The sequence below is a fragment of the Stenella coeruleoalba genome (genome assembly GCF_951394435.1).
Source record: "Stenella coeruleoalba genome assembly, chromosome: X".
Classification (NCBI taxonomy): Eukaryota; Metazoa; Chordata; class Mammalia; order Artiodactyla; family Delphinidae; genus Stenella; species Stenella coeruleoalba.
Window position 1 is genome coordinate 52,177,634 of NC_137152.1, and position 12,771 is coordinate 52,190,404.

Consider the following 12,771-nt stretch of genomic DNA (forward strand, 5'->3'; position numbering starts at 1 on the left):
GACAGTTTCCAGATAATCAGTTCACTGTATTGAGGAATCCAAGAATCAGGTGGTAGATAGATAACATCTGGGAAGATTTTGAATGTCAGAGCATGATCCACTAGCCCTGAATGGATAGAGAAGATCCCATTCCTGGATATTAACTGAGGCAGCCACTACTACTACTACTACTACTACTACTACTACTACCACCACCACCACTGGTTAATATCAATTGAGCACTTACTTATTAAGGGCCAACCATGGTTATTTGGGTGAAGTAACTTGCCTATGGTGATTGAGGCATGAATATGGATAACGGTGTTTGAGTTCTTTTCAGAGGGGTTAGAGGCCAGGGCTAGCAAAGGAGATATGGAGAACAGAGGAACTCAGCCTCTACTGAGTCCCTCTAGATCTCAACCTCAGAAGGGAGACAGAATTCTGAGTCCTGCAGGATGGTAGCAGGGGTGGAGAAGAGGCAAGTGACAGTTAGGACTGAGCTTGTCCACACCCCACCTACCTCACATCCTGATGGCTCTGGAAATTACAGTAGGATGGCACCTGCCAGCATCATGGTACCTAGATGAGAATAGCTGAGGAAGCAGAAATAAGAGGAATAAATCCAGGGCTGACAACACTAGTGGAAACTTAGTTCCCACAGGCTTGCCGAAGGCTGGGAAATGTAAGGCATAATAAAGGCTATTGCCTAGCCCTGTTCTCCCAAACCAGGAAAACCCTCTTTTGCAGCCTTAATTTTAGGCACTATTTTTTGTATATGCTCAGGGCCTGGGTCTTCAAGAAATGGACTTCATAGAGGTTCATAGGAAATGATACAACTTGAATGCAAACCAAAATAGGGAGGCCCGCCTGCTCTGCAGAGGGCATTCCTGGGGCCGACCAATGTTGACCCCACCTACCTGGACTGACAATCTCCTTCTCTTCCAGCCACTGAGTAAATGTTGGGCACCTTCACTTTGCACTCCATTGGCCCCATAAAACCCAGCAGGTCTCTAAATTTGATTCCTTCAGGATGCTCAGCTGTCCTGACTTGGGTTATCAGAATGCCAGGACTCTGAGGGCAAGCTTAGAGGATCAAAGGTGCAAGGGACTTTTACTTGGCCTCCATCTCCCCTCTAGGAGAATTTTCCCCATCTGATAGAAGCCACAGGGAATTAGTTTAGGAATTTGTCTGGGTATGAATCCTGAATTCACCATTTCCTGGATGTGGGAATGTGAGCAAATGATGTAACTATTCTGTGCCTGAATTTTCTCATCTGTAAAATGAGGCTAATACCAGTACTTACCTCATAGAAATATTATCTTGACAAATTCAGTAGACCCATGCAAAGCACTTAGGCAAACATCTGGCATGTACTAGATGCTGTAAGTGTCAGCTCTTCTGGTCAGGTGATATGGGGAATACATGTCTTATCTTGGGCCTTTGTGAAAACTACTTCTGCCCCCTCCTCATCTTAGGTAGAATGTTACTAGTTAAAGGACTGGTCACCAGCATTAATGTGCCATCTAGGAATAGCATCAGCTTCCAAATAGTCCCCCTTGCACTCCAGCTACCACTCTTTTGGTGTGCTGCCTGATTGTGTCTGTGTGTGTTTGAGAAATGGGTGAAGTTGAACAACACGAATTTTTAACTTCCCATGTAGGTGGCATGTAAATGGTAATTTTTTTCTTCCCCAGGATTAAGTGGGGGACAACCATGTGTCTTTATGCTGAAAAGGGGTGCTTCTGTAGGGAGCTGCTCCGTGCCTGTTGTATGCAGCATTATGGTCCCCCAAGAAGATCCCATATCCTAATCTCCAGGACTGTGATTACATGGCAAAAGAGACGTTGAAGATGTGATTAAGGTTACTACTGACTTTAAAATAGGGAGACTATCCTGGATTATCTGTGCAGGCCCAATGAAATCACCCCAATGAAAGGTCGAGACTTGAAGAACAGAGGCAGAAGAGAAAGTTAGATACAGAAAAGGAAGCAGAAGTATTTAGCCTGAAGACAGAGGGGGCCATATGTTGAAAAAATGGGGACCTCAGTCCTACAACAAGGAACTGATTTCTGCCAACAACCAGTGAGCTTGGAAGATGATCCTGAGCCCCAGATAACAACTACGTCCCTGACTGATATCTTGATTTTAGTTAAGTGAGACCCTGAGAATCCAGCCACACTATGCCAAACTTCTGACCTATAGAAACTGTAAGAGAATAAATGGAGGTTGTTTTAAGCCACTCAATTTGTAGTCATTTGTTACAGCAGCAATATAAAACTAATACAGTGTTTGTGGGCCTCACTTTGTACATGTCAAATGAGGGCAAAATACCTTGTCTTACCTACCTTATGGGTCTGTTATGAGAACAAAATGATGGACGTAAGCGTGCTCTGCAGAGTTTCAAGTTATAAAACTGTTAGGATATTCTCCAACAGGGAAAAAAAATCGATCTGTTTTGAAACTATTGGATTGAAGCAATTAAGAGCTTAGAGCTCCTGACATTTCCCAGGAGAAATGCTGAGGGTTGGAGGGCTGATTCTTCTCTCCTGGAGAAGTAGTGCAGCATAGTTGAAATCAGAAAACCTAGGTACAAGTCTATTTCTTTTCTGTGTGACCTTGGGCAAGTTAGGCCATCTCTCTGAGCTTCAATAAAATGTGGGTAATCATCCCTGCTCTGCCTAGGTGATATGGCTGTATGATGCTCAACTGAAGAAATGAGTGTGAACATGTGATGGAAACAAAGTACTCAGATGGAAGGCCTATTCATCCTCCCTAGTGTGTGCCTTACTGCTGGAAGCAGATATCTTGATTCTGGTAAACTAGTCACCCAAAGAAAGTAGAGTTGAAAGACCCTTGGGGTGGTACTCTGAGCACCTGTTTTCTGCCATTGGCTTTCGTGTGTGACTTTAGGCCAAGTCCCTTCTCCTCTCTGAGTCTGTTTCTTCATTTTAAAAGTTTAGATTATAGCCAGTTGTCTTCAGCTAATGGGCATCAGAATCACCTGGAGAGATGGCAGATGGAGGATGAGCAAAATTTTCTCTTTTTTACAAGTCTCTCCTACCCCCAATAAACTATCTCCCACAAAGCCCAAATCAGAGGAGTTTTATTAAAGTATGTAGGAGTTTCACGTAAAGTATGCCTTATTCAGGATATAGGAGTTGATTTCCAAGTATGTGGTTTGAAGCAGCTGGCTCTCAAAGGAGTCTGGATGCCTTGTTATACTTTAATTAAAATACCGGCCAATTTCAAACCTGTTAACTAGTCATGCTCCTCCCAGTTCCTTGCAATTCCCATTAATGTTGCTTTGTTATGACTGATATTTCCTCCCAGAATACTCCTTCTCGTGTGAACTAAAGATACTAATCTCTGGCCAGACAAAACCCGGTAGAATTGTCCATGTTTTCATTACAATGTTGACTGTAGTAAAAGCCATAGCTGAGAATAACTGAATGTCAAAGCTGAAAAGGCCCTTTGGTTTAAAGACAGACAACTTGGGAGGGACTTGATCAGCATTACAGAGAAGCAGTGACAGAGGTGAGTGTGGACTCCAAATGCTCCTGAAGGGAGCTCTTTCCAATGCTCCATGTTGCCTTTCTATTGCCTTTGATGCTCAGAGGTTTGAAAGTCAAGTAACTTTCAGTCTTATTTCCTAGGCTGGTTTCACTATTCTTTGAAGTAGAAAAACTTAATTTATATGTCATCAAAGTATAATGCCATGTACAAAGCAATGTAAGAAGCAGGCAGCTATGGACACAATCTTTGTAAACACTTCCAACATACCAGATTGGCCTTATCTGCCATTTTTGGTCTTTGCCTCACAAAGAGGTCTCCTTCCTCAACCTGCTTTGTTGTCTTAAATGCCTTACAATCAGTGCTTCTCAGACTTTAATGTGCATATCTATCCCCTGTAGACCTTATTAAAATACAAATTCTGATTCCAGATGTCTGGGATGGGGCCCAGGAATCTGCATTTCTCATAAGCTCCCAGGTAATGCTGATGCTGAGGCTGTTTATAGACCATATTTGGAGTAGCAAGACTTGCAGATGTTGTTAATCTCATTTCTAAACATCTTCTCCATTTATTGTCAACATTCCTTTACCACTGGAGGTAGTGTGGTGTATTAGAAACAGGAACGGCCCTGTAGCTTCTAGTCCTGGGTTTCTATCAATCCCTAACTGTGTGACATTGGGCAAATCATTTCTCATCTTCCTGAGCCTCAAGTTTCCTCATCTGTAGAATGGGGCTCTCACCTGTCACACAATGATGTTGTGAGGCCTGAAGGAATAACTGGGCTTGGTACAAAATAGACTGTAGATGGAGATGCCTAGGTACAAAAAGATTCTGGGCCTACATTTCCTTAGAATTGCAAAAGACAACATGAGCAGTGGATCATGCAAAATATGCTCAAAGATTGTTTCCATGACAAAACTGTAGATGGAGGCCATTAATACTAGACAGTCTGCATACTTTATTAAAAGTCACATGAATGGACCCCAGGATCTAATTCTTTTTTCTTCTGATGTTACATATGTACTTCACAAATGTGTCTTTCTAGTATCTATTAATGTCCTTGGTATCAAGTGATTGTTTTCCCTATGAAAATGAAGGTTTTTCTTCATCAAAAACATCTCTTCAAGGTATCTTGCTTTTCTCTGAAATTTTTCAATGCTTCTGAAGCTTTCTCTGGGCTTGTAATGTGTCAAGGCCATTTGTCTGTAGCCACATTAAAAATAGTATAATTGATCTACATTCTCTCAAAAGCAATTTTTTCTAGTCACAGAAATACTTCTATTACTTTATTTGTTCTAGCTATTACAGAATTAAGGAACTTCTTGAAAAGGGAAGGATTCTTTCCCACAATTGCAACTTATTTTAGAAATACTCTACATGACACCACTTTATTATTCAATTTGGACGCTGAGTTTTGCCCCTCAGTGGCTGGGCAACACACTCCATCTTTTTTTAAACAAAAACTTCAATAATATTTATTATTCTAAATCATCTCTTAACTTTTGCTATCCCCACAAAAAACCCTTAATAGGGGTTTGATCCCAAGGCATCAAGTCCTGCAGAAGCACCAAGACCAATTCTATTCCTCAAACCATGTATGGATGTCACTAGTCTCTTGGGGTGAAACTGCATGTGCTAGAACCTTGGTGAATTAACAGACATATACAAGGACCTTTTTTTCTTTGAAAAACAGCTAAGCCAAGGACTTGAAAACTACCAACTAAAAAATAAATCCTTCATGTCACAAGGTAAAAGTAAATGATCCGTTTTAAGACGGATTATCAAATGGGCATTCTGAAGGTGAGGAGAAAACATAACTCAGAAATCTCTTTCAGCCCAGTTTTTATTCCCCTGTAAACTGGACCTTCATCCCCTCCTTACCCTCAAATACTTGCCTTTTAACATTTTGTTAAGTATGCCAGCTCCAGTAATATGGCTTTTATATGGCAAAGGGAAAACAACATGGGGTGCAGAATCATAGAGAGCTGGATTAGACTAACAATTCTGTTATTTACTTTCTGTGTGAACTTGAGCCAGTTAATTTTAGCCTGCTGGGTCATAAATCCTTTATCTGTAGAATGAGGAGGATAGCATCCACTTGCATGATTATTGTAGGGACTAAATTATATAATGTATATGAAGCATCTAGCACTTAGTAGGTGCTTAATAAATGTTAACACTGTCAGCTCAACATTTACAGTTCATCCATTGACAGTTTCTCCTACCTGTTGGCCGAGGTATGCAGATAGTTTCCTACAATTGACACGCTTCAATTATCACCCCCTTCCCATAGCCTCTTCTGAATGCCTATCCATCCATCAAGCCTAAGCCAAGCCATTCTCATTCCACAGAAGCTTTTGCTCTTTAAATCAGAGAACAAAAGGGTAGGTGCTGAGGTTCATTCTTTGGGTATAGCCCAGGGCAGGGGTAGAGCCAGCCAGGCACTGCTCCTTGGCTTCCAGTCGGACTGGTGATCCCAACTCTTTAGGCCAGGCTCTTGATCTGTGTCCCAGGAAACACATAGCAATCTCACAGCCACATTTCTGGGACACATATTCTACTGGAATTGTGGTGGCTTTCTCTGGTTCTCAATAATCTCTCAATATTTGTAGTGGTGACTGTGGAATTTCCCCCCAAGGAAACCAGAGTGAAATCATGTCTCTAATATCTTCAAAGGTACTGAGGCCCCATTGGCCACTGCTTCTGTGGCTAAAATCTGCACACCTGCTTTGTTTAGTTAGTCATCTAATGGGACAGAGCAGAGAGGCCACAGCTCAGACTGGGGCTCAATGAGTACTTCCTGAGTGAGGCCATTAGGCCTCACAGAGATTCCCTTTTAGGGAGAGCAGCAGGTAGAATGGTGCCCACTTGGCTTACTTTATCCTGGTTTCTTAGCAACTTGGCCTTTGAGACTGGGTAGAGCTGAGAGTTCAATATGGCCACCTGGGTACATCGTCATTAAGAATGTCATCAAATTGCTATTCAATTACTTCCACAAAGGCTCTCAGTGTGTTTAGCTTACATGTTACTAACTCATCAATAAGCCATATTTAGAATTCAATCTTGAAAGTAGCTATTGCCTTTCAGTAACACTGTTCCCAAGGCATCTCAGAGTTGGTTTGGGCATGGGTGCATTCTCTTTCTCATCTCCCTCTCTCTTACCCTCTCTCTCGCCTCCCCTCTCCCCATGTCTATGCTTCTTTCTCAGTACTATAGTCAGTGCACTAGTGGGGCCTGGCTAGAAGAGTCCAATAGGAAAGTCCTTTCTCTCACACTGGACCACATTATAATTACACAGACACTAAAGGCAGGCTATCTTAAAGCCCACCCTAAAGCCAAGGCACCTGTGTGGAAACAAGCGATGACACTTTCTCCAGCAGCTTCTTTTCAACAAACAGGAATCAGAAATGTCTACTCGTCAGATTTCTGACTCACTACACTGTGTTTTAATTCCTTTCCAATGATTGAAATAGCAAATGAGGAAGACCAGGAGCTCATGTCTGGAAGTTCCATATGGTGGCAAATATGTGTGGCTCAAGAAAGAGGGTAAAAGCCAGATCCTCAAAATGATGGCCATTAAAGCGACCAATCATAAGCCCCCTTGCTAGATAAGCATGGTGTAATGGAAAGAACCTTGTGTAGGTGCCCAGGGATGTGGTATCTTGTTTACACATGGCTGCTAACTTGCTCTGCCTCAGTTTCCCCAATGGTAAACTAAGGAGTTAGACTAAATAATTCTGAAAGGCCTTTCTAATCAAATATTTTATAGGTCATAAAAAGAGTCTTTTATCTCAAAGGCTGTGGTTCTTAACCTTTATTGTGTCACAGGCCCAATCTGAAATTCACTAGAATGTTATGGACCATTTCCTCAGAAAAGGCATATTGAAAAGGCATACCATTTCAGAGGCTTTATGAAGTTCCTGAATCCATAGATAATGGGTTAAGAACTGTTTCTTTCAGGTGATAAAACAGCTTATCTGCAGAAGGCAGACATGAAGCAACAGTGACAACTGCCTGGCCTCAATCATCTTAACAATTCTCCCCAGCATTTGACCCAAAAATGGAACTCCTGCAGAACAAACACAGTCTGCCTTTTTTAAAAGAACTGTCTTCAGCTTTTGTTTCTTTCTTGATTGCTTGGAAAGGAAGCTGTCAGGAGAAAACAGGAGGAAGAATAATTCAAACAGACCTAGGCTTTGACATGTAAAACATGCTTTGCAGATTTGTCTTAAGCAGCTGTATGCAAAAGCAGGAAGGCCACCTTCCTGAGTCCACTTGGAGGGATTGTGGGGGCATCACTCATTCTGTCTGGTCCCATAAGAGCAGACACATTCTTGGCAATATATTACAGCGCCAAAGCTCCAAACTGGCACCAGGGTCCATATCCTCAGTAAGAGATATTAAGATTCTCTAAAGTTCAGCAAACATTCCTACTCCCCTACTTCCAAGGTAAGCAATGGCCCCAACTCAAGTAACTTCTTGTTCAGGGTAAGACTTCTGAGATCAATCTTTAGCCCCAAATCTTTCAGAGCTAGATGGCCTTTTGAGGAGGCAGGAAGTTCAGAGAGGAGTTGAAAACTGAGCTCCTCTCTTCGACTTGGGATGGTGGATAGCTTGGTTTCTGCAGTCTGCCTTGAGGGAGTTCAGCCATTCACAGTCTTATAGGAGCTCAAGATAGACCTTCTGAGGGAATGAAGACAGAATACAAAGGAGAAATAAACTTGTATCTAGGATGTGTGTCCCTTATTTTATAGCATCCCAGAGCCTGAAGGTGCAGGGCCAGGAAAGATCTGCTCTTCAGCACACAAGGGTTTGAAGAAGACTCTTCTAGAACCTGGAAAGTGTCCCCTGAGGCCAAGGTTTTTGAAACCTGAAAGGGAAAGAAGAGAGTAAGGAATTAGCTAGGACTGGTTAAACACTTAACAGCCACTGAGCAGTAGGCCCTCTCTTGGTAGGTAGCTAATCTTCTGAGCAATAGCGGCTGGGTAGAAAAAGGCCCTTATAACTCAGATCCCATGAAACTGTCCTAATACGGTGCTAAAATCAGGGCTGGAAACTGTGTGCCTTAAGCCTGAACTCTAATCCCCAAAAAGTCCACAGGAGATACAGATGCCTGATACCTCTGAGATTACTCACCTTGCTGAATGGCCACTGCCTTTATGGCCCTACAATAACTCCAAACTTCCTTTTACTGAGACTTCACCTTCATGAGAGCTGATAAGAAAACTCTTATCTACCCATAGACCTCTGAGGACTGGCAGTGATATGAAGAAAAGGAAGGCTGAGGAGTACATGGAAAGCTCTGCTCCAGATACCTGGATCTGATTTATGTGTGTATTGGTTCATGTCATGCCAGCAATCTGATTGTCAATCAGAACTCCTAGTAGAGAAGGAAATTTCCATGATCTCCATGGTTCTGGTGATCTTAGTAAGTTACTTATCCCCTTTGAACCTCAGTTCCTTTATTTGTTGAGTGAAAATACATATTAACTTCCCTATTTCTGGCATTTGATATGGACTAAATGATATAATGGACGTGAAAATGCTTTGCATTAGACAAATATAAAGAACTAAGGATGAAGGTTCAAGGGGTAAGACTGAAATTGTGATTTGATCTGAAGGAATGAAGTTCCCCTACAAATACTAAGGTAGACTCTTGGGACCTGCTATAATATCAAATGAGAGGTTACTGATATTCTTATAGACCCAAAGGATGTCGGAGTTAAAAGGTTCCAAACATTTCATCTTACATGTTGGGAAATTGAGGCCCAGAGAAGGAAATGTAATTGCCCAAAATGTCACAATTTAGGATTCCTAATGACCTTGATTCAAAGGCAATTTGTAAAACTATACTGTAGTTTGGCTGAGCAAGAAAGAAATGAAACTTAAAAACACAGAGAACCTCAGAATTAAAAGGCAGTAAGTTTAAGGGTCATGTAATTACAGGGTAGTGAACTGAGGCATGGAGGTGAATTCCCACCCTCTGGACCCACATGGCACTCCAGTCCTCAAAAACTCAGATCTCATAAAGAAGGTATATGTGTAACAAGGTTTTGTAATCAGGGATGGATACTACATACCTGAGGCCTCAACTCTCATCTCCAGGAAGTCTGCCTTGAGAACTGTGGGTAAAGGAGGAAAGACATTTCACTAAGACTCTAGAAATCAGAACTGGAAAGGAAAGCAAGTGGATGGGTGACCCTTCCAGGATGGTGGCAATTAGGCCATTTGAAAAATGAGGAAGTGATTCCATCCAGATGTTTCAAAACATCTCACTCCATGCTTATAGGTTGGCATACCTCTCTGCCAGATTTAGAGAGCCCAGTATCCCAGACACAAAGACATCTTTCAGGTGCCAGCACAATCCTTCGAGTGCCATACTATGGGAGGCAAGGGAAGACCAGAGGAATTGGCCAAAGACCAAAGACTACATTCTGTGATTATCTCCAATGGGAAAAAGGCAAAGACGGAAGGCAAGTGCCTTGTGAAACATGAATCTTTCTTTGCCTTGAAGACCAAACCAGCCTCTTGATGTGCTTAGATTGGTCCTAAAGTAGACTTGTCTGGGGATGGTTGGAGGCAAGAGACAATCCTGGAGAATCAAGCTCCATATAATTTGGCCAGAAAATCCCAGACAACAGCTTGTCCCAGGGCTATATCCTGAACATTGTTTTTCTCTTCTCTCTTAAGTCTATTAATACCTACTCCCTGAGTGATCTTATTCCCATCCATGATTTCAATTCCCATCAAATACTGAGACCACCCCCAAAAGGTTACTATTCACATTGTAGTATATGTGAATGCCCCTATAAATTTGTACAGTGGCTGTACTTAACAGTTCTACCTCTAAACCTACGTAGATCCAGCCCCAATTACTAGTCTAAGTTGCAGTTACCCACTGGACATCTCTATCTGGATGTCCCACAGAGTCTTCATACAAACTGTGTCCAAAATTGAGCAGAGAAACTTTCCCACAAAACCTATTCCTCCATGATTAATTATTGTTACCATCTACCTAACTGCCCAAGTTAGACTTCCTTCTCTCTTAATCTTTCTCCAATGCTCCATGTTTGAAAAGTCAGTAAGGTCTTACTGAGTCTACCTCAAATCTGTCCTTTCATTCCATTCCTATTGACAATGCCATACATCAGGACCTCATCAGCTCTTGCCAGGATGATTAGCCTCCTAACTGGTCTCCCTGCCTCCAGGTTTTACTGTCCCAACTATCTTCCTCATTAACAGCAGAATGTGTGTGTGTTTTTTTTTTTAAATAACTCAGGCAGCTTAGAATATGCATTGTCATGCTGAAAAGTTTTCCATGACACCCCATGGACTACAGAATAAAGACCAAACTCCTTAGTATGTCATATAAGGCGTTTACAGTCTGGCCCCAATCCATCTTCTTGGCCTCAACTCTAGCTAAGCTTCCTTCTTCTCACCCCCACATTCTAGCCAAAGTGGAACACTAATCACTTTGTGAACCTGCCTTGCATAAGCTATTCTGCCTTACTGAAATGTCTTCCCCTCCCTTCTCTTCTTGATGAGCCACTTCTCATTTTATTTCAAGTTTTTAATTTTTTTTAATTGCTGTATTGTAGAAGGGAGATGAATGAGAAGTGAGGTCATTCAAATGTCAGGTTACATAGAGTCAGGTGTACAAACTGGAAGCAAAAAGGGGCAGAGAAAAGGTTAAACAGATCATTTTCATTAGAGATGAGATGGGATTGACTGGCTAGTCTAAGAATCTTGACCAGTAGCCATCATGTAGGTGCACTGATGCAAGTGGTGGTTACAAAACTGGGGCCTAGACAGAAGGGGTGCTTTCCTTATATGGATGCTGAGTGGGAGGAACCTGTGGGTACCTAGGAAGGTGGCTTATTACATATTGGAGGACTGGTGTACCCACCTTGGCCTTACCCACAATCCTGCCAAGATGGAATCTGGGAATAAGGAACAGGATTAAATTTAGGTTCCAGAGGCCTGGACATAGGATTGGTTAGGTTGTCCTCCAGCCTGAAGTGCCTGCTTTGACCACAGTGCCCTATGTTGCAGTTGGTCCAAGACCTCCCTGAAAACTAAATGACAAAGCCCAGGTAGTGGTTACCAATCTTTCCACACTTTCAACACCAGGTTGGCTACAGTTTCCCTATTAAAAGTCAGGCTGCCTTAAAGATTCTGTTGGACTTTGTTCATGCCTAGTACGTATCCCTCTCAATGCCTTGGTTCCCTGTCCAAAGCTACAGATCAATCCCTCACATTTTCAGTGTATTCTATCCATCTTTAAAGCCCCATCTCAGATATCACTTCCTCTAAAAAGCTTTCCTTTAGATATGCCTAGTTCATTCTGTTAATTCTAGTTTGCTTCATTCTATTTCCCTGGTATTTATTTCTCATATGGTTTATCCTAGGGAAGTTGGAAGAACCACCAGGAAGTAGGAAGTAGTCCTGATCATAGGCAGATACTTTATTAAGAATATAAAGTATTCTCTCTCTTTCTGTTTTTCTTTTTTTCCCTCAAGCCTATCTGATTAAGCCTGCTTTAAAAATGTCCTAGGTGAAAACTTTATCTTCATTCTATCAGTAAGAGAAATCTGGGGCTTTGACCTCACTTTCATTTGTTATGGTAGAATAAATGGTAAATTATTGTCTAAGGAGAATTTGGCCTAGTCTATAGTTCCTTGTGGCTGACTGCCAAGCAGAACTAGGGTGACCTGCTGTTCAGAATCATGTCCTGGTGAGTCGGGTCCCACAGTTTTAACTAGATGATGTCAAACCTATCCCAGCTCCAGCGCTGGTAAAGGCACATTGTTCTGCTTTTAACTGAATACCTGGAAGAGTTACACTCCTGTCACCCATCAGGAAGCACAATTTTGAACTCTCTGATAAGCAACATTGAATAAACTCACAGAAGAGTGCCTGAAGGCCAAGCAATCATTTCTCCAGGTGTTTTAGTCTAAAGGGTGCCAAATGATAGGCTTTGGAAAGCCTGTACCAGTACTTGAGGGATTTTAAAAACAAATTAACTGGAAGAAAGAAATAAAGGAAGGAAATTTAAAAAACCCACACTCCCAGGCCCTACTCCTGGAGATTCTGTTTTTGTGGGTCTAGAGCAGAAGGCAGGAATCTGTGTTCATTTTATTTTCCCTCAAAATTTTCCAGGTGATTTATATGTTCAGCCAGTTCGAAAACAACCACCTAAGTCTAATGTTTACCTCTGAAATGAGGGCTATGCTTATTCTAAGGCTGTTTATATTAGAATATTGCTTTCTATATATTCATA

At 41.9% G+C, this 12,771-nt stretch overlaps 1 protein-coding gene across 4 annotated transcripts in view; it reads right to left on the reverse strand.

The window, feature by feature from the left end:
- Positions 1-6,833: 6,833 nt before the first annotated feature.
- OPHN1 (oligophrenin 1) overlaps positions 6,834-12,771 on the reverse strand; it is a 599,351-nt gene continuing 593,413 nt past the window's right edge. For all 4 annotated transcript variants that reach the window (XM_079910490.1, XM_079910489.1, XM_079910488.1 and 1 more), the window contains exons 24-25: positions 9,572-9,613; positions 6,834-8,361 (exon numbers count right to left, since the gene is read on the reverse strand). In XM_079910490.1, coding sequence (XP_079766616.1) covers positions 9,580-9,613 — 34 coding nt within the window. In that variant the 3' untranslated portion in view covers positions 6,834-8,361; positions 9,572-9,579. The remainder of the gene's footprint in view (positions 8,362-9,571; positions 9,614-12,771) is intronic.